This window comes from Neovison vison, chromosome 2, assembly GCF_020171115.1.
Source record: "Neovison vison isolate M4711 chromosome 2, ASM_NN_V1, whole genome shotgun sequence".
Lineage (NCBI taxonomy): Eukaryota > Metazoa > Chordata > Mammalia > Carnivora > Mustelidae > Neogale > Neogale vison.
In genome coordinates, this window is record NC_058092.1 from 3,716,395 (window position 1) to 3,742,120 (window position 25,726).

At 56.3% G+C, this 25,726-nt stretch overlaps 1 protein-coding gene across 1 annotated transcript in view; it reads right to left on the reverse strand.

The window, feature by feature from the left end:
- NPHP4 (nephrocystin 4) overlaps window positions 1-25,726 on the reverse strand; it is a 105,713-nt gene that overhangs the window by 77,551 nt on the left and 2,436 nt on the right. The window contains exons 3-9 of the mRNA XM_044237000.1: window positions 22,744-22,960; window positions 21,399-21,580; window positions 15,090-15,242; window positions 11,489-11,575; window positions 8,713-8,885; window positions 7,387-7,451; window positions 5,887-6,042 (exon numbers count right to left, since the gene is read on the reverse strand). Of these exons, the coding sequence (XP_044092935.1) occupies window positions 5,887-6,042; window positions 7,387-7,451; window positions 8,713-8,885; window positions 11,489-11,575; window positions 15,090-15,242; window positions 21,399-21,533 (769 nt within the window). The 5' untranslated portion in view covers window positions 21,534-21,580; window positions 22,744-22,960. The remainder of the gene's footprint in view (window positions 1-5,886; window positions 6,043-7,386; window positions 7,452-8,712; window positions 8,886-11,488; window positions 11,576-15,089; window positions 15,243-21,398; window positions 21,581-22,743; window positions 22,961-25,726) is intronic.

The following is a 25,726-nucleotide window of genomic DNA, read 5'->3' on the forward strand; positions in this document are numbered from 1 at the left end:
TGAGAGCAAGATCCGGGGGTCCAGAAGGTGGCAGAGCCCCCTGCTTCTAGCAGAGGCCTTCGCCAGGCAGGAAGCAGGCTCTGCACAGCCCACCCCCATGACAAGGTGGCCCCCAGGCCCACAGCCATCAGCAACAACAAAAGGAGTCAAAACCCTGGTCTCCAGAGAGGTGAGAAGCGAGTCCCACGCGCCGAACTGGACAGGGACAAGGGACGATCACTCTCCCCCCAGGAGGCCAGACTGATGAGCCACATCTGGGCTGGGGAGAAATTTCAGATCCTGAGAGGTCCGGGAGGCAGGGCCAGGGTGGCATCCGGCCGGCCTTCCCCAGGCCAGGTCTGGTGAACCGCGCAGGCGCTGGAGACGGGCTCTCCCTCAGGAGACGGAGCGGGTCTCCCGAGCCGCCGCGGCAGGGGACAGAACCCCCGAAGAAAGAACAGCAGGTCCCAGGGCTCGGCACGTCCTAAGTTCTCAGCACTGAGTTGCCCCAGCCCATTCCTTTCCCCCCAGATGCATCTGCAGGGGCAGGTCCCAAGAACATCCCCATCTTACGTGGAGCCTCTCCCCTGACCACTCCCGCACCCCCCGCGGGGCAGCTTCGCCATCTGACACGCCCCCCACCCTCCGGTCGCTCCCCACCCACCCTTCAGGACCAGGACTGACGGAACCTCAGCAGAGCCGACCTCTGGGCGCACTCCTGGCCCTCCCGCTCTGCGACCAGGGCTAGCTATCCCACGTTTGTTGCCCAGCTTGTGGACGGGAATGCAACCCCGAAAACAGCACTGCCCCAACAGGAAAGCGGACCCCTTCCCTCGGGGATCCCCACACGCACCACTAAGAAAACAGGGTTACAGGCGTGGAGCAGGCAAGAACCCCCTGGAGTACCGTCCTCTAGGGAAGCGCTCAGAAACACCCCCACGTGCCCCATGAGCTCCCCACAAAGTCCTAACACGGTCCGCAGCTTCCCGGGGCGCAGCTCTCCTGGAAGGGTATTCGATTCACCAGACAAACAGCGTCGCAGGAGGGACAACAGAGTGAGAGGCTGACCGCTCCCCAGGCAGGAGCAGACGGGCGTCTGAGCCGTCCGCGTTTCTAAAATACCTGTTGCCCTTCATGGCAGTGGTGAGAGGACACGTCCGCCCTTGCTTCGTTCCATCAAGATGTGAGCTCTCCGCCAAGACCCCCAGGCTGCGCCCTCTCCCCGGCTGGGGGCCTGCGCACCCGGACCCACAGATGAACCACGGACGAGCCCAGGCATCGGAGAACCCGTGAAGGGATACGGGGCAGTGGTTTGCTCTGGGGCGGTTCCCTGGGCAGTGAGACTGGAAGGAAGGACTTTCTGCCAAGATTCCGTCATCAGGTTAAAGCTGCAGCTCGCACAAGGAGGACACCAGCTCTGCTCCTGCCACGCCACCCCCACCCCTGCCTACCGGCAACCCGCGCTCACACAGACCAATCCAGAAGGAGAATCCCGGCAAGGACCCGAGCAGCCCCCAGAGCCTGGGAGACGCGCCCCACAGCCGGCAGGGTGCTTGGACGCCGTCCGCTGGAAGGAGCATCAGCAGGTCGGGGTGGGGAAGCAGCATTCTCAAGGACACCCCAGGGGACTCGGGAGGACCATGTGGGATGCCAAACGGGGCAGGCCGCCACGCGGCAGAGCGCGGGCACAGTTCCGACAAAGCACTTCTCCGGACAGCTCGGCTGAGCTCTGGGTTAGCAGGTGAGGAAGCGAGGCCTGGACCCGGCGCCCGCACCAGGCAGGAGGACCCACGGCAGAGGCCGCTTCAGGCGACGTCGGCATGAGCAGGCCTGCAGGACGGAAGGCAGCCAAGAAGGAAGGACGGCAGACGCACATCACTGGGGCAGGCGTTCAAAGTCTCGGCAGAGCTCAGAGCGAAGTGAGTCTGGGGTCGGGGAAGAAACACCTCGAAGGCCCCGAGTGAGGAGGACGGGCATGCGGGACGGGCACGTGGCGAGGACAGCGGCCTTTCTCTGCCTCTCTGTGGGTCACATGCCGCTGCCACCACAGTTCCTGGGACTCCCCCAAAGTACCACAGCCATGGGTGGCGGCCTGCGGATGTGAGCCCGGAAGACCGAGCTTCGGTTCAGGTCACCCCGGAGGCCTCGTCCACTCCCAGACGCTGCCAGTCCACGGCTCACTCCCACCAAGCCCACGACGGGCAGCTGTGGCCAAGCGTTCCGGCCGCTCCAGATGCCTGGATGGTGTCGGCCAGCTCGGGGGAGCGTGAGGCCCTCCGCTCTCCTCCTGCACTAGCAGCCCTGCAGGACCCCTGTGCCCCCTGAGCACCCGACCAGAAGCCTCCCTCGGGACTCCGTTCAGTCCTGGCACTGGCCTCTGGCCTTCAGGTCCAGTTCCAGAAAACAGGCTTCCCGCTTCATTCATGACTAAGCTCCCAACACACTCGGACACTTTACGCAAGGCTCTGGCCCTGCCCCGACGCAGGAGGCGCGCTCTGAGCCTTGCCCCAAACGAGAGAAGTCTTCCTGGTCCCCGCCTCCCCAGACCTCCCCCCACCGCGGCCGGGGCAGCAGCAGCCGCCGGGCACGTGACTGGCACGCAGACCTGCGGCCCCGAGGGCAGCCCAAGGAGCCCCGGCGGAGCCTGGCTCTGAGCAAGGCATGGGGCTCTTCCTGCAAGGAGCGGCTTTCAGCAGCACGTGAGCACTTACCCGGGGCCGACGCACAGTCCAGGCCTGTCAAACCGAAGCCTGCGGAAAGCTCAGAACCAGGCAAGGAAGAGAAGACCAGGAGAGGGAGGCTGCGTGGCTTTCCCGGCTGCAGAACAGGTGGCGGGTCGGCAGCACCTGCTAATCTGGACGGGTTCGGAGAGCTTCCCTCTAAGAGCTGCTCGCGGGAAAAGGCCCCCCTTCCTCCTGGGGAGCGACAAAGAGCCCCGAGAACAGCCCCAGCTAGGACCTGTCATTTCCGGTCACTCCTGGGTTGAAAACAGCTCTTCAGAAGTCAGTCCTCACACACGAGTCTAAGTGGTAGATGCGGGGGAGGCTGAGGACTGTGCCGATGTCCATATCCTGGCCGTGACCTTGTGCTGCAATTTTGGGGAAACTGGGCAAAGGACACCCAGAGTCTCTCTGCATTATTTATTAAAACCACATGAGGGGCGCCTGGGTGGCTCAGTGGTTTAAGCCGCTGCCTTCGGCTCAGGTCATGATCTCAGGGTCCTGGGATCGAGTCCCGCATCGGGCTCTCTGCTCAGCAGGGAACCTGCTTCCTCCTCTCTCTCTCTCTCTCTGCCTGCCTCTCTGCCTACTTGTGATCTCTCTCTGTCAAATAAATAAATAAAATCTTTAAAAAAAAAACACATGAGAATCTAGAGTGACCCTGATAAAAATTTCGGTTAAAAACAACTCAGCCCTCCTATATCGTGGCCTTCTACAAATGAACAAACACCTGTGTCCCCCCCGTACGGCACCAAAATAAAATCAGACCCTCCGCACACTGCAAGTGAGTCCCACCGCTGAAGCCGGCACCGATCCCCGCCTTGGCACTTTCAGGGCTATAAAATGTGACTCAGCAAAGAAACCCTTTTCCAAGAGTGAGTCACAAAAGCCCAAGAGACACTGGGCAGGATTTACAGCACAGACAATAACCGCATCCACGCCGCGAGCTACAGATCAGCCTGGCGTCCTGCTCGTCAGGGGAGGGCAGAGCAAATGGGTTTCTTTTCTCAGATGGTCACCGGGGGACGTGGTAAGAAGCTGCGATCCGGTCTGTTCTCCCCGAGAAGAGCCAGCGTTCCCAGCGGCCCTCCCAAGCATGTCGCGGCTCCACACCCAGGGTCCCTGGTCATCAGCTTTTCAACAACATGAGCTGTCATCAGTGCTGCAATCTCTCAGACACTGCCCGCATCCAGTGAGCGTCCCAGTGACCACATTGCTTCCAAAGGCATGACCTTCAAGCGGGAGGTGCTGGAATCACGCCCCCCCACCCCCGTCTATAGCTGGAGCCTTGGATTCCCCAGAGATACTGAGAACAACGTGGGTGGTCAGAGCTGCCCTTCTGCCCCTGCCATAGTGACATAGAAGCTGCGGCCCTTCCAGGTTTTATCTGCAGCTCTGCGGACCCCCGGTGGCAAGTCACAGAGCGATGGACACACCTCAGGCCCCAAAGACAATCTCCCACCCAGAACCTCAAGTCAGAGAGTCGTCGTAAGCAGACTTGAAAGCCGGTGCACACTAGGTTCCGGACATCAGCGTGCAGTGTGGCGGGACTCAGAGGCCCCCCAGCTGACGAGGCCGAGGTCTCAGCACCAGACGCAGGTTGTCATACTGTTCTCAGCGGCAACGGCAATAACAGGCGGCATGCCGTCCCCCTGACCCTCCTTCCCCCGTGAGAGAACACAGGCAAATGACAGAGGGGGCTGGGGTGGGGGGTGTGCTGCTGGAGCTTGGTAAGCCAGGGCAGGTCTGAAGCCCAGACCCTCTTCGGACCTGCTTCTGTTCACTGTTAATTTATCCTTCCTCGTGCCTCATCATCTCTACTCAGGAACACGGAGAAACAGGACGTCATGATGGTGACAACCAGCACAGGCCCATCCCGGAAATTCCCGAACTCAGATAACACCGTCTGCGTCCCAGCACGGACCAGAACACCAAGCCATGTGCAGGGACCCCTTCACTAAAAACATTCCCCTACCGGAGCCGAGCGACCTCTTTTCTTTGGGGTCTCGAGTGTTTCTGTTCTAAGCGAAAACTCGGCAGACCCACGCCCAATCCTGCTCCCCCCAGGATGGAACAGGGAGGGAGCCCCCCAGACGAGAGGTTCCAGCAGAGCCAGTGGGGAAGGACCTATGCAGCCCCTTCTCCTGGACTCCTCAGACAGCCAGACAAGAAGCCTCCGGAAGGGCCCAGAAGGGGCCTGAGGCCCAGGTCAAGGCCCATCAGCAGGCCCGAGAGCAGAGCACACCTCTGCAGTGATCTCAAGGTGAAGGCGTTGTCCCTAACCCACCGCTGGAGAATGAAGTCCTAAAACACACCAAGACAGAGCTCTGAGACTCTCATGTGGATTTTGGTTTTTGAAAAGAACCAGCAAGGCCCACCCGTCGGTTTCCGCACCCGTCGATGCCGCCCCACACCCACGCTCACAGCAGCACCACGACGACAGCACAGGCAGAACGACCCAAGTGCCCGTGGACAGGGAGACGGAGAAACACGCAATGGACTGTGATTCAGCCTTAAAAAGGAAGGAAAGTCCCAAACGTGATCCAACAAGGCCGGACCGTGAGGACACGACGCCCAACGCAGCAAGCCGGTCGCCGAAGGGCCAGCACTGAGCAGCACCCTGGAGGAGGCGCGTTCCCAGAGACAGGACGCGGGACGCGGGGGCTGGGGCTGGGGGAAGGGTGCGGGAGCTATCGTTTCAGTTTGGGGACATGAGAAAGTTCTGGAAGGGGATAGTGGAGACGGTTGTACCAGTGGTAGAAGTACTTACTGCCACTGAAATGCACACCTACGAACGGTTAAAACAGTCAGTGCACGTTACGTCTACTTCACCGCAACTTAATAATAATAATAATCAGGCCCCTGGTACGGTCCAATAAGGGTGAGAACTAGCAACGTGGTTATCCTGGCCTTGTCATACAGACACCAACTATCTGACTTACAAAAGCACCCCCAAGACGAGGGCAGAAGTGACGAGGGATACGAGACCCTGCTCAGAAGGGATGGCAGGAGAGATGGCACTGCCCTGCTCTGCTCCCTTCCACTCCCCTCTCCTCCTCCCCCTTCGCCCCTCCCACCACCACCCTCCCGGGCCAGCCCACCGCACACCAGCGCCTGCCTGACTCTGGCGAGGTCTAACCATCAGCTTGCACAGACTCACCCGCTGGAGAGACGAAGCAGCCCTTACCCTTTTCTCCGTGAACTCGAAGGAGGCCAGGTATCTGCTGCAGACCAGACACCAGAAGGTTCTCAGGAAGAAGATGGAACAGAGGCTCCAGGAGCGGGTGCGGCCTCAGCGCGTACTGGAGGCTGCAGCCCTCAATGAGGGTCACGTGCTTGTTCTCTGGGGGAGAAAACACCTATGTGACAGCTGGAACCAAAGGCCATTTCGGTCAAACCAGATGATGAACTGCACCTCTAAGAAAGAAACACCGCAAGCCGGAAATGCATTTTTCGACAGAGAAAGGGGAATTGCTCTGTCAGTTCAGCCACAAAGCAAAAAAGAATCAGTCCTTAGTAACTGTCTGCTAGAACCTCAGGGGCACAGATATTTGCTTTTAATGCAACTTAACAAAATCTCTGCTGCTCACCTCCCCCACCCGCCATGTGGTGAAGTCCAGGTCCTGGTCCCCGTCATCAGAAGGGGGGCTAGAAGGCACCCCGGGCCTCAGCCAGCCTCCCTTTCCCACTCAGCAGCAGGACTAGACCTGGGTTGGGGGGAGCCTCTGAGAGCAAGACACAAACCCACGGATACCCGTAGCACAAGGGAGAGCGGACAGAAGCCCAGGACAGATGCACACAGTGGACAGAGAGCAAGGGGGAGTGGAAGAGGGAGAGCAACCTGGACAAAGAAGCAGCTGAGGAAGGCCCAGACACAGCGCTCAGGGAGACGGAGGGAACAGCACAAGCCCCACAGCAGGTGTTAAGCCCATTTAACATAAAATTTAAAATTTAAAAAAAAAAAAGTCCTGACCCTATGGGAGCTCCAGGACACGAAATGCTGGCAAGATGATGATTGGACTCAACTGACACATAACCTAAGAGCCAATCTTCATCAGTAAAATTAAGCTTCAGACTACTCCCCCCTCTGCCATGAAATTTTCACCAAATTCAGCAGGCCGTGGAAGGGCTGGGGTTGGCTCGATTTTTAACTCCGGCCACTAGGCATGCTCAAAATTCCCATCACAGAATCCAAGCGACAGCTCAGACACAGAAAGTCACCCTCCCAAACAGATCCACCGCCAACCACTGGACGCCTCCACACCCACATCCCTCAAGGAGGAGGATGCATCCCTGCAGGACAGTCCTCCGCAGTCGGGCACAGCTGGACAGCCTGGCCGAGCCGGAAAGAACCAAGGGCCTCACAGTGAAAGGTTTCCGTGCCAGCGTGGCCTCTGACACACAGCAGCTGCTTCCTCTGGTGGACGAGGGCCCTGCCCCAGAGGCCAGGAGGCCGGTAGCCCTCCCATCGGCCAGCTCTGGGGCCGCCTCTCCCGGGGCCACCGGCACGAAGCAACACCCTCCCTGCAGCCTAGCGTGTTACGGCCCCAGCTGTGACACCCTCTGCCCTAATCACTAAATAGAGGAGCTGAGCTGACAAAGGTTCCTGCTGAGAAAGAGCGAGATGGACTCAAAGCGGGTAACTGTCGGGAAGCCCTGGGGAGGCCGGGCAGGCCGCACATCTTACGTTCCACGGGGTCCTGGAGCAGCGGGTGCAGGAGGGCGCGGGGGGAGCCATGGTACAGCCGCAGCCTGGAAAACAAGCCCGCAGAGCGCAGGTCAGCCCGCTGCCTCGGGCGTCGCAAACCTCAGCCACGCTTCTCACGCTGCACCTGCCAGACCTTCCCCACCGCCGCACCACGCCTCCTGCACAGGAAGGACGCGGCCCCCCGCGCTCCTGGCCACATACCCCCAGCGCACAGACAGACAGAAACACCACTCCAGGGAAACCTATCATGTCAGTGAGCCGAGGCTGCGAAGCCCCGTCCAGCACTTCAGCCCCCACGGACGGGGTGACATGCTGCCTTCTCCGTCCTGCTGTGTCCAGCTCCTGAGCGGAGCCTGGCACCGGTGCTGAACGGATGCCCCTGCTTATGGGGTGTCTGTTCGTGAAGAACGTATTATCTAGCGCCCACGTAACCTCACTGATGTGGCAAACAAAGGCAGAAGAAAACTAACTACCTGCAGCCTACCGACAAGTCCTCGAAACAGGCAGAGTGACCTTCCTCTAGGGACGCAGCTGCCTCGATGTTAATACTTTGCTGAGGGCAAAAAGGCATCTTCGCCCGACCCCCGGGATGCTGTACGTCTACTTCAATGTAGAAAAATTCCTTCAGAAACTTCTTTATCTGTTGTCGATCATCCCCAAGCATCTGACCCACCAACAAACACCTGAAGGGCCTCAGGACCAGGTTTATTAGACGGTAATAAGTGACCTTTCCCCAGCAAGAGCTAGTCCCCTCGAGGTCCTGGGAACCTTGCTTCCCAACTCCTTAGAGACTCAGGCGCTCCCTGACCCCCTCCCAACTTCAGAGCAGATGATGGGCCACTCCTCATGACCCCGGGGCAGCTCTTTCCGTCCATGGTCCCGTCCCAGTGCTTTAATAAAACCACCTTTTCGCACCAAAGATGTCTCAACAATTCCTTCTTGGCCGTCGGCTTCGAACCCTAACATCGTCCCTCCATCACTTACAACATGCGTAGCGTTCTCTCTCACGCCCAGAGTGAATCACTCAGGAGTTCGGGTCATGGCCCTAAAACCCCACGGCAGTAAGTGAGAGCCCGACGCCATCGACTCCCACAGCCAGGGCCCGGGCCGGCCCCACGCCGGCCTACAGGACAGTCCCCGGCTCACTCAGAAACGGCCAACAGTGGCTCGCACGGTACACGCTGCTCGCAACAGACCCACCACAAGCTGCCAGTCGTGACGCTTTCTGGCGTGGCCCGTGGTGAGCAGTTACGTCTCCCAAACGATGCTGGAAAACCCCAAGGAGGAAGGAAACGAGGCGGGTACCGCGTGTCCTGGGAGGTAGAGGCCGGGGATTCCAGCTTGTTGCCGAAGAGCCGGAGAATTCCAAACCCACACGACAGCGCCTGGAGGGAGCCGTCCCGCGTCAGGCCTTCGGTGACCACCTCGACCACGGCCACCACGTTAGGGTGCTTTAAGGACGTGTGAAAGTACACGGGCTGCAAAACAGAAACCACAACTCAGGTGACGGACTCACCGTCCACCAGCTGCACGGAGAGTACAGGAAAGGTACAGGTGCCCTCGCTCTGCCGTCGTGAAAACGCCACAAGTGTGTGGCCGCGTGGAACCCTGCGTCCCTTCCAGGGCGTGGCAGGAGCTCCCTCGGAGTCAAGAACATTCCAGAGCCCCCAACATCAGACTACTGGCTTCTGCTCCAGGAGCCTCCCCCCCGACAGAAAATGCCGACAGCAGGCTCTCTGCGCGCCACCCCACGGCCGGGCGAGGACCCAACCGCTGCACGCACACGTGCGGACGCACACACAAGCACACATGTGCACCACATGCAACGCACACACACACGCACATGCGTGCGCACAACTTCACAGAGCACCCGTCGCACAAAGCTGCAGCTCGACGCGCCAGTGCGGGCTCTCACCCCGTGCCGTGTGGGACCAGCTAAACTAGCTCTCGCCCAGCCAGGCAGGAGCCTTCGATTTCCGCAGACGCTCTGTAACCACCCCCAGTTCAGAGCCCAGCTAACACCTTTTTCCTTTTTATGACAAAATACCGCCTTGACATCATCTTCTTACAGGACCTTTTTTTTTTTTTTTTGCTGTAAGCCGAGCAGATGGTGCTCAAGTCGCTCTTAAAAGGCTTCCCGCCTGTGACGTTCCCACTCCCTCAGGGGCACATACAGCCCCCGCGGGGCCCCGGCCCTGCCCATCACCGGGGGCGGTGGAACATGTCAGACCCCCAGCGTCCAGCCTCACGCACTGCGGGCTCCTGTGAGCGTGTGGGGTCCGGAAGCACCTCGACTCTCTCTGCTCTGCCGTTTCCTTCCACCTCACAAGGCCCCGTGCGGCTGCTTTCATTTAGACTAACAGACGTAGTGGCCATAGAAGATGGGGACAGGGCGCTGCCAGGTTTTGCAGAACGAGCCTAGACGGAGGCGCTGGGCTGTGGTTCTGGACATGGAGGGGTCCCCGGCACCGCGCCCGCATAGGGGGACAAGCACGGGTGCCAGGCCACCCACTGAGCACAGAGACTACCCCCCCACCCCCACCCAAAGCAGGGAGCGGTAAGGCTGGGCCAGGCTGGGCCTGGGAGGACGTGATTTAAACGTGGACTAATCCCCCATTAACGAGTCATTACCGCAGTGTCACCAGGAAGACGTCCACTGTAATCACAGACTGTCAGCCCAGGATAACAGAGAGACACATTAAAACATCAGCCATGAGATATAAATCGTTATTCTATTATCTTTTATTGCAAAATGATGAAATAATGACCACTTACAGCTGACAGGTGGTTGGACCAAAAGAGAATTATGTTTCTATTTCCGAGACTCAAGAACTGTTTTCGAAAGCCCCTCTGTAGAGTCGGGTCTGTCCATGTCTCACCTCTTGTATTTATACCTGGGCACCTCCGTGTTAGGAACCCCAACTGCGTTCCTCTTGGCAATGAAACAAATACCTTAAACCCTGATGCAAAGCCTCAGTCATCACCCACTTAGAGGTCACCTTGAAATTGTTCTGCCTGGAGGCCGTGCGTGGGACCAGCTGCTTCAGATGTCCCAAGCTTAATCTACGGCTCCTTCCTCTCTCTCCCGTTTACCCCAAAAACAACTATTCCTAGGCTGAACAACAAAGCCAGAGCCCGCTGTTGTCTACAAAGACCCCGTCCTCAACCAGGAGGGTCACCGCAGGAAATGCCGCAGCTTGGCCTTGACCCAAGGTTGAGGGGTGCTACCGTGAAGGGTACGTGCTCTTCTCCAAACATAACATACGGACCCTTCAGTGTGAGAACAGCAAGGTGCTGAACCCACCCTCAAGCTCACAGTGCAAAGGTAAAGGCTAGATTAGGCAGGTATAAAACACAAACCCTGCTCAGGACCAACCAGAAGCATGTGGAAGTAAGAGCCTCCCAGAGGCGAGAGCCCAGGGCAGCTCTGCAGCCTCTTAGGAAAAACCTACCAGGCTCCAGAGCCACCTGTGCCAAGCCCCAGGCAGCAAAGCCAGGGATGCCGGACCCGAGCGCCGTTTCCACTGCTCCCGGGCACGTGCCGTCAGCCCACAGATCTGGAATCAGAGCCCAGAAGTAGTCTCCCTGGGTGGCTTGTCTCACCCCCACAGGAAGGTCACCTTTCCTGAAAAAAAGTTTCTCTTTGCTAGAAACTTCTTCCCACCCCATTCCGTCTATAAAAGCCTTTCACTTTGTCCAGCTCCCCGGAGCTCCTTTCTATTTGCTAGACAGGACACTGCCCGATTCATGCGTCGAGAATAAAGCCAATTAGCTCTTCAAATGTACTCAGCTGATTTTTGGTCTTTAATGACCTTTAATCCCCTGGTCACCCCTGGTGGGGACTGTCCCCAGGAGGGCAAAGTCGGGCCAGTCCGGTTCACCTGGGCCTCGGCGCCGAGCCCGCTTCCAGCCCGGCAATGGGCGCGGCCACACGTATCACGGGCACTCGGCCGAGCAGCGCTGGCAAACAGGCCTTCAGCCTGAGGACATTTAATGAACGCCGAGCCGCGAGCTTTGAGGAAAACCCTGGGCATCAACTGAAATCCCATGATGGAAGTTTGAGTCAAGCCCATCACATCACCTGCGAGAAGAGGCCTCTCTTGACCGAAGGGGGGGCCTCATTCGCCCCAGTCACATCCCACTCGCCGACATTTGACGGGTTTCCTCCCTGACAGGATAAACAGATTAATAAATCATGGAAATGCTCCTGTCTTAATGCCTTCATCTTCAAAAACACGGAGCCCATTTTGCCTCGGGGCCAGGCCCCCATTTCTCACCCACATGACAGAACTGAAATTGGGCCTCGGAGGACGTGCCTCCGTGGAGAAGCTGCAGCCGCGCGTCCCCAGCGGTGACGCCACGCCACCTGCCCCCTTCAGTCCCAAGCAGAAGGCTGGGCGGCAGCCCGGGGAGACAGAGACGATTCTTTGTAAACAAACCCAAAACAGCGCGTCTTCAGGAAGGCAGGTAACCTACCAACACCTCCTGCGGCTCCGACCCACCGGCCCAGCCTCCGCTGGAGGCCCGGATCGTCTCTTGTGCACGTCCCACCACGAGGCTGAGCGCTCCAGGCACGGGGGCTCGGCCACCCGAAACTCCACGCTGGGACATTCACGCAAAGTCTCTAGTCCCAAAGTCAGAAGCTTCCGTTCCCCCAGGACAGAGCCCACCGTCACCCACAGCAAACAACACACGGGGATCCAGACCCACCAGGAGATGGGTCCGGCCCCGGATGTCAGCGAGCGGAGGCGGAGAAGCCCCGTCCCCCAGTAACAACGTCAACTCCAGCTCTGGCGACAGAGCCTGCGCCGTGGCCATCACGGGTGCGAACAGATCCCCCTGCTCACTGGTGTCCGTTCGCGAAGAACCTGTTATTTACCCCCACATAACCTTGCGATGCACACAGCGCTACCTCTCACGCCCAGAGAGAATCAGTCAAGAGTTTGGGTCATGGGCCTAGACCCCCATGGGCATAAGTGAGGGGCCTCCTCCATCGACTCCTACGACCCTGTGGCCAGCCCCACGCCAGCCTGCAGGACAGTCCTTAGCTTTCTCAGAGAATAAGCAACGCAGACACCTCACAGTACACACAACTGCAAACAAACAGCCCAAGTTCGCAAATTCAAAGCTTTCCATCATCCCCCACGGCAGGTGGTTAAACCTTCATATGAGAAGCATCCTGGAGAGTGGTCCCCCCACTTCTGACTCCAAGTCCCTGGGGTGCTTTCTGTGGAGCCGGAGAGGAAGGGCCCCTCCCCAGAGGGAGGCCCGCCATGGCCAGCACCCCCGGGAAGGAGGCTGCCCTTCGCTCCTGCCATGGTCCCGTACACCAGCAGAGAGGACCCGTGAGAGGCTGTGGGGGGAGAGAAGCGGCACACATTCGAGAAGTCAGGGATTCATCAAGTCACTCAGAAGAGCATCCAGACTCTCCTCGGGATTACACGGATTGTCTTTGACAGCATCCACTTTTAAAGAGAGAATTACATGGGTCTCATTACTCTGACGAATGAGAACATTCAAGAATGTTCTTGTGGCACTGGTTAAGGGAAGCAGAAGCAACCCGGGTAGCCATCTCTTGAGCTCGGACGGCTGGCTGCCCTACTCCTCTAGCAACACCCGGGACTGAGGCGAGTCCTGGGCGGGAGAAAGCTCCAGGGCTCCTGCCCAGTCATCCCATAGAGAAGGAGGAGGAGGAAAACCCAGACTGTGGTGGGAAGCCTGAATGCAGTTAGTTAAGGGGAGAATTTAAAGGAGAATCACATCCATCTCAGAAAGAAAATGTAGAAACTGCATGGCACTTTGGCCCCCCAGTGATTTTTTTTTTTTAAAGATGCTTTCCGAGAGGTTGAACAAATCATTAACCATCTCAGCAAAAGTGAAAGGGGATGCCTCTACACGAGGGCGCTCTGGAAGGGCAGCTCAGAACCCTGGTCCCCTCACTGAGAGGCTCTACACGAGCGCCCGGGAGGTTGAGGCCGAGGGGGGAGGAATTCAGCATTCGTGGAAACACCAGTGCAGGTTCAAGGCAAGATTTCTTTTCCACCATCTTTCTCCACGACATTGTGTGCCGAGTAATGCAATCAGGGCTACATAGGACACTGATGACTCAGGAAAAACCCCCAAGCACACAAGCTTGGGTCACTAAGCCACACTGGGACTGGAGAGCCACGGTGATTCCCAAGATGGGCCCTTGCCACTGGCAGCGTGCCTAGCTCCACTCAGATCTCCCCACGCCAACCAGAAAACACAGGCAACCAACAGAACCACAGAGAGACCTTCACGGAGTTTCAGACTCCCCTCCACCCGGGGCACCGTGTACTCAGTCCCACGGGCGCACGGGCAGGAGACACAGCCCTCCCGTGTGTCAGTGCCACCACGGGAATGGCCCGTGTGTACGGACATGCGCAGAAGCACGCACGCACACGCCGCACACGGGATTGTCTTTCACAAACTGAGCTGGAAAGAAACCTACTTCCCTGTATTCCGAGTGTCAAGCAAATGAGAGAATGTACGGGGCTGAAAGGACGCGGCTGAAGGGCGCGGCAGGCCCAGCGCATTCCTGGGGCGCCACTGGCCTCTACTGCCCGCCTGGGGCATAGCACCTGGGCCCCGGCAGCTTCCAGAGCAAGTCAGTCACTCGGTTCTGCATGCTGGCCCTGCTACAGGCTCCGGCTTCAGCAACCCCAGGATCAAAGAGCGCAGAATCTTCCAGAAACGTCAAGCACTGCGGTCCTCACTAACCCACCACCCCCTCGCCACACCCAGCTCAGCAGAAGACAAGGAGTGAGGGCAGGCAAGGCTGAGCAGGAGGGGAGCTAGGCTCCCCAGTCCCCCGGCGCCCCTCACTCTCCACACCCCAGCCCCTGGCACCCCCACCCCCAGCGCCCCCACTGCAGCCTGCACAGGGCCAGCCCCTCCTCCTGCAGGCTCAGTTTTGGTGTTCGCCATGAGGGGAGACCCCCTTCTTCGCCTTCCCACGGGAGGTCTCCCTGTTCTCCTCCAGGGACAACAGCGCACCGGCCTTCTTCCAGAGCTTACCACACCTCACAAGGACTCTGTCAACTCCCCACCCATGTCCTGCACACAAGTACCAATGCCAGAGCCGCCCGGGCACCCAGCCCCAGGGCTGGACAGAGGCTTCTATCTGGTACAGCTGAAGCGAGACGGAAAACCCCTACCTGCGCGCAGCCGGACACAGCCAAGCTGACCGAACCGCCTTAGCAACGCCAACGCAGCCTCCGGGGTGCAAACAGAGGCCGGGTTTGCGCCAGCTCTGCCACCTGCCACTGGGCAAGTCACCTTCCTTCTGAGTTCCAACTGCTCATCTTCAAGACAAAGAAAGGAGCCAAAATGAAAGTAGGGGGACACGGAGGGTGAGGGGGAAAAGGCGCCAATTGAGAACAATAACTTCCTAACTTTGTTCCAAGAACCCCAAGGTCCCTTGAAGGTGAGAAGACCCCCAAGCGCTCCTCCTGTTCCGAGAGAGCCACGCGCTCTCCTCTGCCGGGACTCCTGGCGTCCATGTCGGTTTTGTTCAGAGACACAGGGCCCCAGTGTTAGGACAAGCTTGGCGAGGGCCCGTCTGCGGCTCCGTGGCATTTCTGGGGTCTGTCGTGACCCCAGGTCGGATCCCCGGCACCTCTGCTCTGGGCCAGAGCGGCCCGCCCGCCACCATGGCCCACCTCTTCAAAGACGATCCTGGACGGCTGCCTGGACAGCGGCTCCACCGGCCTCACCGTGGTCTTCCATGTCCTCCCGAAAAAGTGTCGGTAGGTGACATCAAAGAGAGACACGCGCAGATGGCAGCCCACCTCTGAAAGCACCTCCAGGACTCCCTAGGAGACAAAAGGGTACGGGCCCTGAAGGGTCTGCGCATCGTGAGCCAGCCCCCTGCGCTGACCCACCAGCCTGCGCGAACTGGCTCACTGGGCCTCCATCTTCAGGTGTCGCTGTCCTTGGGGGAACCGCCTCTCTCCCACGGCCTGTGGTCTTGGTAGGGTTATGCATTAGAGTGCTTGGCCCTCCCCAAGCCAATCAGAGAAGTGAAGTCTCACGGCAGACATGCGGACAGCGAATTCCTAGACAGATGAAACGACTCGCCTTCCAGAACATCTACGATGTGCAAACAACCAACCCGAGTCCAAACTCCCATCGGCCTCCCTGGCTCTCAGACTCCCAGGGGCCACTGGGATGACTCCCACCATGCCCTCGGGCACGGTCTCCCCGGCTGCTCCGCCTCCCAACCAACCTCACGTGACCCTACGAGGCCTGACATACCCCGGCCTCCTGGGAATGGTAACGAGCTGTTCTCTCCCTATTACCCTCACGGGCCCTGAACAGAAACAAAATCCCACACCGGCCAGTGTGACTGTAGCAACTGGGAGGGGAAGAGGAAGGGGCCGGGATTGCCCCATAAGTCAGCGGGGGCCTCTCCCAAGTCCTGGGAGTGGGCACTGTACACCCCTCCGGCCAGCCCAGGGAGGTGGGGGGGTGCAGGGCGGCTGATGGGCTGGATGGGGGAGGGGAGGGACAGAAGCAGGAGGGACAGAGGCACTTTGGAGTGCCCAGGCCTTGCCCGGGTCTAGTGCTGAGAGTCCCACGTCCCTAGGGAAGGATGTCGGCTGCCGTCTGTCTGGGGCTGCTGGGAGCGAGGTGGTGTCGGGTATGGAGGCAGGGAAGACGGCCAACAGGCCTGGAGGAGGCCTCAGGGCCCAGGTTCACTCATGGAGCTGCGGGGGCCTCCCCACACACAAGCTGCCTCTCTGCCCAACCCCTCCTAGTGCACCTCTTCTCAGGACCCTCTCCAGCCCATGCTCCCTCCCCTGCCTTCCTTGGCCACCTAGAAGCCCCTCCCTTCCTCTGATCCTGCTTTCCATTTCCCCAGGGTTCCTCCAGATCTCTGAGCTCTGGAGGACAAGAGCCCAGGATATTCTCCCGGCTCCATCCTCAGAAGCAGGCTTGGCCCATGTGGGTACTCACAGTCAAGGGGCCTGGTCCCAGGCCTCCCCTCTCTGCTGGTCCTCCCTAGGATGCTTCTACCAGCTTCCTCCTCCTCCACCTCCTCCTCCTCCCCATCCTTCCTCCCCCCTCCCTCCTCCTCCCCTTCCTTCCTCCCCCCTCCCTCCTCCCTCTCCCCTCACCCTTACCCTAACCCTCATCCTCCCTACTCCTGTTCCCTCTCCCCTCCCCCTCCTCCTCCTCCCTGCCTCTTCTCTATTGTCTTCACTCCTCTTCCTCCTCCTCTTCTCTCCTCCCCTTTCTCCCCCTCTCCCTCCACCCTACCCTCTTCCTTCCTCCCTCCCTCTCCCTCTCCCTCCCTCCTCCTCTTCCACAGGCCACGCCCCCTCCTCCTCCCCCTGCTCCTGCTTCTCACTATGCTCTCAGAGAGGTAAATACCGGCCAGGACCTGCTAAGTTCCAAAACTTTCTTACTGACCTAGACTTCTTCCCAGATCTCCAGACCCTAACCACCCCTCCATCTTGACGCTACTTTGTACCCATTTCTATTCAGGTAAGTTCCTAAATGGTCTCTGTTGCCGTGGGAAGACCGAATATGGGACAGTCATGCGTGTCCCCCACACAGCTCCAACCATACAACGGTCCCCAGGAAACACCAAACTGGACTGGAATAGACTTTCCAAAGTGAAGAAATGCGATCAACACTCACGGCAAAGATTCAACTCAGTGAAAATGGGAAATGGGGCAGCCAAAAAGACATAAAAAATTATTAAGAAAATGTCCTGCGTTCAAAAGCATGTAATATTTTTAGCCAATTCCTTTCACAGGGATGTTTGCTATCATCTAAAGCTGTCTATTCTCAAAATAACTAACATCCTACCAATTTTGTAAGACTACACTTGTTTCATATGTTTCCTACTTGGTCTTTTTTTTTTTCCCTACTTGGTCTTCTTTTAAATGTTAACTTTTCACTGGTCCTTGTAGGTACAGCTGACCCTAGAACAGCACAGGTTTGAACTGTGAAGGTCCACTGACATGTGGCTTGTTTTGGTCTGGTTCTGATGAACATAGTACAAGACTGAAGATGTGTTTTCGCTTCCTTGCGATACTCTTAATAGAATTTTCTTCCCTCTAGCTGACTCTACTGTAAGAACACAGGCTACAATACACATAGCACACAAAACACGTGTCCATCAGCCGTTTACGTTCTCGAGAAGGCTTCTGGTCAACAGCAGGCTGTTATTGTTAAGTTTGGGGGGGGAGTCAAAAGTTACACGTGGATAAGTGACAGTGCCCCTAACTTCCACGTCGTTCAAGAGTCAGCTACAAACCCTGTAAAACTCTGGGCTCCTGTGTTAAACCCCGCCTGACCATGAGGTGCTATCCTTTATGTCTATCACTAGATGTGATGTCCTAATATTTTAAGGATTTTTATATTAATATTCACGAGGGACAGCAGTATGTACTTTTCCTGTGAGGTCCTTTCCCAATCTGGATATTGGTTATGGCAGCCTCAAAAAAAGAGCTGGGAAGCATTCTCTCCTCCTATTTTCTGAAAGAGTTTACCTAAAATTCGTATTATTTCTTCCTTTGATATTTCATAGAACCCAACAATGAAGTCAGATATCTAAGTCTGGAGTTTCTTTGTAGGAAGCTATTTAATTATGAAGTCCATTTCTTTAATTAACACAGGACTTTTTCTCTTTTCCATTTCTATTAGTGTCACTTTTGGTAAGCCGTGCTTTTCAAAAAATTTCCCCATTTCAACTAAGTTATCGAACTTGTTGGCACACAAATTGTTCATAATGTTCCCCAACTATCTTCTTAACATCTGTAGAATATACAGGATTGTTCCTTCTTTCCTTCCTAATACTGGCAACCCATGTTTTCTCACTCTGTTTGCATGATCAGTCTTAGAGAAGTTAATCAACCTTATTAATCTTTTCAAAGAATCAACTTTTGGTTTTGCTGATTTTCTCTATTATTTGCGCTTTCTTTACTGATTTCTGCTAAATGGGCAGAAATCTACACTTCCTTCTTCTATTCTCTTTGGGTTTAACTTGTTCTTTCCATGTAGATTCTTAGGGAGGACACAGCGGTCCTAATTTTATACCTTTCTTCTCTTACAGTCTTATAAAGCTGTAAGTTTCCCTCTAAGAACTAAATTACTTGCATCTCATAAATTTTGGTACATTCCTCCATTACTCAGTTCAAATTATTTTCTAACTTCTCTTTGAAGTCTTCTTTGGCCCATGAATTAGTTGGTAGTGTGTTATTTAATTTCCTGCTATTTGAGGATTTTCTGGGCATCTAGGTTGATTTCTAATTTAATACCATACGAATAAACGAATACATATGTATATATAAATACATAAGTGTACATATATAAATACATATACACATATATACACACTCATAAATTGCAATCTTTTTTAACCCCCTGACACTTACTTTTATGGCCCAGCACAATCTGTCTTGGGGAATGCTCCACGTGCACCTGAAAAGCGTGTACATTCTATGTGTTTTTATAGTGTTTTAGAGATGACAGTCGGGCCAAGGTGGTGGACGGTGTTTAGATCTTCCAAACCCTCATGGGTTTTTCGGTTTATTTGTTCTATCAATCACTGAGAGGAGGGCTGGAAGTCTCCAATGCGATGGTGAATCTGAACGGAGCTCCCTTCTGCTCTACACAGTTCTGCTTCCCGAGTTTGGAAGCTGTGTTCCCGGGGGCTGTGCGCAGAAGAGCAATCACAGCTGGCCCAACCATGACGCTTCGAAAGGCCAGTGTACGAGGCGGTCCCTTGGCTGGAGACTGTGCTTAGCATTCAGGAAGTTTTCCATCACCCTACTGAAATGGCACCCTGTGCCAAAACTGTACAAAGTGGTTTGTGCTCACCAGCTGCTTTCTTGCTGGGAGTCTGGAGTTTGGGAACATGCTAGGCAGACAACAGTCTCCTGAGCAGTCCTCAAAACCCCATGGGCACTGAGTCTCTAATGAGCTTGCCTGGCGGGAACATTTCACACGTGTTGTCATAACTCTGCTGGGGGAACTGAATGTGTCTTGTGGGGTCCCCCTGGCAGAGGATCCCTGAAGCACGTGCCCATCCCGCCCCCATCCCCCCATATCCCTTTCCCAGGGCTGATCCTACTCTGCGTCCTTTCACTGTAGTAACTCTTTCCTGTGAGACTGATTCTGCGTGGAATCCTGTGAGTCATCCCCATGTGTCACTGAACCGGGGGTGGTCTCACAGGCCTCAACAGCGGTGCTGCATGCACATCTGCCTTCCTGATGGCCGTCATCGTTAGGAAACGCCGCTCTATGTCTGCTAATACCCCTCACCATGAAACCGACTTCGTCAGACGTCAGCACAGCACAGCACAGCCACTGGGCTTACGTGGCCTACCTTTTCTCCATCCTCTTACCTTCCCACGTACAGTTCCTGTCTTTCTGTTTAAAGCGTGCTTTAACCCCGATAATCGGGTCTGAAACAGTAACTTCTAACATGTAACTCCGAGTCAGGAATTCCCCTTGTAGGAATGATGTCGCAGACACACGTGTACGTACGTGTAAGTGAGGTTCATCACTGCGGCAGCGTCTGGGAGAGCAAATGACCAGAATAAAGTCTGTGCTTCCCAGTCAGCCTGTGGATCAATCACTGCCGGTTCATCCAGACAGAGAAACACTACGGTGTCGAAAGAGAGAGTGAAATTCCTCGTGCGATGACATGAACAGTCTACAAAACATACTGCTGCGAATATTTTTCTTTTAAGCAAGATAATACAGGTATATTTATCTCCTGTATTTGCTTAGAGTTTCTGGAAAATTACACCAAAAAGAAGGTCACATTGGCTATGTCTAGCAAGGGACACGGATGCTATAGGGACTCCGTAGAATGATAGACTTTCCTCGTGTACCCTAGTGAATTTCGAACAATAACTACCTTTTCAAAACTAAATGCAAGCAAACAAATGAAATTAAATGGGACAATAAATAAAATTTCCTTCCTAAAATTCCTAGGGGAGAGGACGGTGCCATCCACTATGCTGTGAACTATTCCACGGCAGGGAGACGGCTGGTGCTGTCTGCCCGGGCCGGAGCCCAGCTGGCCGCCCAGAGCAGGGCACCCGACGCCACCGGCTGCCCCTCTCAGACTCTCTTCTGCTGTGAAGTGCGGGCGTGATGCCTCCTGCCTCCAAGGGCTGCTGCAAGGAAGCAGCGGGCTGAACGGAAAGTGCCGGGCAGTAAAGCAGGAGGAGCGGCAGCCACCCAGGGCAAACACGGCGCCAACACACGGCAGGCCCTGGACTGGGGGGCTTGGAAGTGAACGCTGTAGGGCATGAGGGGTTTCCTAAAAGTGAGCCCTTACAGATCCAGCACCCCAATGACCGTGAACACACCGAGAACCACACTACCTTCAGCAGGAGAGGGCATGACCTGGCCAGGCCAAACCCTTAACCGAGTCATGTTCCCACTGGCAAGTCTGGCTCCTTCTCAGGCATCCCACTGGGTCTCCCTAGAACCGTCCAGTGACGTGGGTGCTCTGTGAGCAGCGCAGAAGCACCAGCTTATCCAGCGGCTCCCCTGCCCCTGACAGGCACAGACCGACGCAGAGCCCCGGAGCAAGGGCCTGCGTGTGCCCAAGGCTGTGGGACCTTTAGGCACGCGGCTTCCGCCAGGATATACCCAGGGCTCTGCCCCCGCACTTCCAGCCGTGAGGCTGCGCGCAGGCTGTGTCGAGTCAGGCACGGGCCCACCTCCTGCAAACCTTGCTCAGAAACAACGCAGGAAATCCGATCACCTGGGTTTTAAAATGGCTCTACTGTGGGCAGAGAGAAACCTTAACCAGTGTCGGAAGTGCTGACCGAGTCGCTGAATCACGTGTTCTCTGTGCTGACGAGCCACTTTATGTCCAGATACTGCCGAGGCCCGAGGTAATGGGTGCAGTGGCAGGTCTCGAGTAAGCGAAAATCAATACCCCCTCAGCTGAGAGCAGTGGCAACAGGCACAGGACAATAAACAGCAAATTCCTTTACCTGCTTCATCAGTGGCCCATCAAGCCACTTCAGGACACACTGAAACGCTGTTGATTCCTTTAAAGGCTGGCGTGCTCTCTGTGGGTGGGGGGGGACCAGCACATTCTGGTCAAAAATCCTGAGCCAGTCATTCATTCTGCCAGTCTGAGGGTCTCCTGGGCCTCCGGGATTACCTGCACAATCTGTGTTCAAATAAATAAGAGTTAGAAAGGCCAGAACGCTCAGAGCGATCCTGAAAGGTTCCTACCGCCCCTGCATCCCAGAGGACCCTCCAACCGAAAACCCACACTGCAATTCCACCCTCCAAACCCCAGTACAACAGACTGGGACCGGTGCTGCCCTCTCCTGGCGAACACACCCCTCTGGCTCCAGATCCCCTCTGTCCCTGCTCTCAGGAGCCAACTACAGCAAGACTATACCGGCCTCATTAACCGGCAGAGAGACCGGCACATGCAAGGCTGCTCTGTACAGCTGTGAAGGCTGAGCACTACACAACAGTGCCAGGCCTTGGGAACTAGGGCCATCATTGTAGAGGGGACCTGGAAGCATGACCCAGTCAGAGCCAAGGAGATGCACATCTCACAGCTTCCGCCGGCTCTGCAGAGAGAAGGAAATATTCTTCTCTGCAGCCCTCTGGGTAGAAAGGTCATCAATATGGAGCGGTCAGGAGCCACCGTAGAGCAGTTTCCTTGAGACCCACAGGAAGAAAGCAAGCAGAGCCAAAGCAAAGCAAGGGCCAATGGGTCTAGGTGCCACGGATGGAGCCCTGGGTCAAGGACACCCTGAAGCCACCCGGGACGGCTCCGCCACACAAACAGCCTTTTGTTGCCAAAGCCAGTTTGGGACAGATTTTGCATATTGTGGGCTTCTGGGTGACCTGGCTCACTAAGGACGTCATCCGCCTTCCAGCCAGCCAGAGATCGGGACCTTCCCCATTCTCTGGCCTCTTGTCAGCGGACCCTGAATCTTAAGCTCTGGGCTTTGATAAGAACCTGAATTCTGTGCGCTAAAACGACACACAAGATAGGGAGACTTCATCTCCCAAGACAGTGGCTCCGTAAATGGGGTGCCCAGCCCCTGCAGCTCCCTGGGCTTGTCCAGGGCTCCACAAGGTCAAAGCTATTTTCATAATAGTCAGATGCACTTTTTGCCTTTCTCAGTGCACGGGCATGGGCGCAGCAGCCGGGGCCCCCAGGAGCCCGTTGTATTACATCTTGACCCTTGTCACTCTGGGACAAGAAGGGAAAGACACAGCACACACGGCTGCCACGAGCGTCCCTGGAGCACGTCCCCCGCTAGCCAGCGATACCGTAACCTTTACTCAAAGAGCCACTGAGGGACGGACCAGGCTTATTCCCAAAGTCAGGCACTTCGCAGATGGTCTCCCAAACATCCACTGAATGAGTCTGTCGCTTCCAGGAAAACTGGTCCTAAGAATCGGGCTTGCGGGCAAACTCAGAACCGGGAAACTCTGTATCCTCTGCCGCGAACCTGACAGCTTCCTCCTCCTTAAAAACGCGCCTGGCGATGGATGCGGACGGCGACAATTTCACCTGTGGAGACTACAGGATTAAATGTGCAAGAATCCGGAAGGTCCACATGCCTCAGAGGCAGTATTTTCCAGGCGAGCGATGCATCATGATAGAGAGGCCCGTGTGAACGGAAGATCCAGCCTGTGCAGGACAGACGCAAGGGCACATTCCCCGGCAGGCTGCCCAAGCCCACACCGCACGGACCTTTAAGAAACCACCACGGTGGCGTGTGGGTGAGGGATGCCAGGAGAACATCCACAGTTCCCTAGAACACTCTTCCCTTCTCGGGGTGACACTGAGTTTCTTGTTGTCAACCACAACAACTTTGTCAACGGATGAGAGACCAGCCTCGGGGTGCCTGGGCGGCTCCGTCGGTTCAGCCTCTGACTCTTGGTTTTGGCTCTGGTCTTGATCTCAGGGTCATGGGATCGAGTCCCAAGTCAGACTCTGCAACCAGCAGGGAGTCTGCTTGGGATTCTGTTTCTCCCTCTCACTCTCTCCTCTACCCTCGGCTCCTCCCTACCACGCTCGTGAAGTCTCTCTCAAATAAATAAATCAATCTTGAAAAAAAAAAAAAGTCTATATGAGACCCAGCTGTCTACTATGCCAGACGCTACAGAAACTTGCAAAAATGTAAAACCAGCCCTCTTCCTGCTAACTTTTTTGTTCTGGAAAACAGTTGGTCTTCATAAAAAGAACATTTTACGCCAACATGTAACGGGTCTATTGTTATCCCCACGTGAGCAGCAACCTTCCTAACGCTTCTCAGTCTTCATCTCCAATACAGCAAATACTGGCGGACATAACTAAAGGAAACAGAAGGAGTCCTCCGCAATTGTTTAAAGTGTAAAAGGGTAGGACACTACGAAGTCTGAGAAAGGCTCTTCTAACGGGACCCTCGCCCTTGCAGGCTGTGTAGGGAGCGGAGGGAGCCCCTAGAGCATGGGCTTGATTGGCCTGGAAAGCTCCCCCACATCCAGGGGGCCCAGGCAAGGAGCCCCCACGGGAGCACCCCCGCACCCCCAGCCCCTGCAGGGAGGCCTACACTGCAGCCTCCAGACCAGGACCGTCACCATGTGAGCACACATGCGTTGCTTTTTTGTTCCTTTTTTGTTGCTTTTATCCGCTCGATAACTTTGTCTTAAGGAGCAACCCCCCGCCACCCAAACCCACGCGTGGGAAGGCTGCCCACGATCTGGGGCAGGGCACTTGGTGACGAACATGTGACCCACACTGTGCCAATCACCGACGTCCCCGGGAGTCTGGCCACAGCTCTCTCTGGAGAGGCCGTCTCTGCTGGGAGGGCAGGAGCTGCCCAGGCCAGCCTGAAACCCCAGGGGCTACCCTGCCACTCCAGGGAGAGCCTGAAGTCAAAGCCAGCCCAGGGGAGACTGGTGCCGACAGGGGTGGGGAGCCCTGCCAACAGAACCCAGACCTCTAGGCGGAGACAGCCTGATGGAAGGCAGCCGCCACTCCCATCGGAGCAGAGCTGCAGGAGCCAAGAAAAGCCCTTAGAGGCTTTCCGTGCCGGCTAAGTAATGGCCCCAAAGATGTCTACGTCCCAATCCCCAGAACCTGTGAATGTGGGACCTCACGTGGCATCAGGGCCTATGGAAGCATGATTAAGTGAAAGACCTTAAGGTGCGGGAAAATTGCCTGAATTACACAGATGGGCCTGAGGTAGTCACACGGTCCTTATAAGAGGGAGGCAAGAGGGTCAGAGAAAAGGTTGGGAGACCACCAAGAGGGAGGGGCCACAAGCCCAGGACCCGCTAGAAAAGGCAAGGAACAGACTCTCCCCCAGAGCCTTCAGCAGGAACACGGCCCTCCCACACCTTGACTTTAGCCCAGGGATACTGATTTTGGGCTTCTGACCCTCCAGAACAGAAAGAGGATAAATCTGGGCTTCGAGCCACCCAGTTTGCGGTGCTGTTAGGAAAGCCACGAGACACTCACGCTGCTACCACCTGTAAGCAGCAGAGACCCGATACCCGGCAGGAGGGCCCCCTGCCCAGGAGAGCATCTTGGAGGCTCCAGGGCCAGCTGCTGGGCCCACCCACTCCCCGTGCTTCCTGTGGTCACAGCACTTGCCACCTCTCCCGTACGGACCTGCCCACTGGCCAACCACTAGCGTAAGGGGATCTACGTTCCTGTGTCCTTGGCACCTGACTCACCATCAGAACTCAATAAATTTTCATAAAATCAAATTGAGGTTTCAATAAAGTTGACTCCCAAGCATTTTTAAGAGAAAGAGTATTTTCCTATTAACTTTCATTACAAAATGGAGAGGTTAATTCATACCAAGTGAGTGACATTAAGGACTGAACCTTCCTGGGGCGCCTGGGTGGGGCAGTCGGTAAAGCGTCTGCCTTCTGTGCAAGTCATGATCCCCAGGTCCTGAGATCGAGCCCCACACCAGGCTCCCTGCTCAGTGGGGAGCCTGCTTCTCCCTCTCTCTGCTGCTCCCCCTGCTTATGCTCTCTCGCTCACACACACTCTCTCAAATAAATAAAATCTTTAAAAAAAAAAAAAAGGACTGAAACTTCCTGTGTAGAAGCCCTTCGTGTCTCGGGAGCACTGTGGCAAAGCATCACCTTCGGAAGGGGCCCCAGCACGCTGCCCACGGTGCTCTCCCAGCGGGAGGACGTGTCTCCTTTGCAGGCCGTTCCGGACTTTGCTCGCTTGCCCCAGATTCCTCACCCAGCACCTCCTTCCCCTCCCCCTGGCTACCACACGTAGCCAGCAGATGCTGAAGAACACTTCTTCCATGCCGGTCCACCTGGCAGAGGAAACACA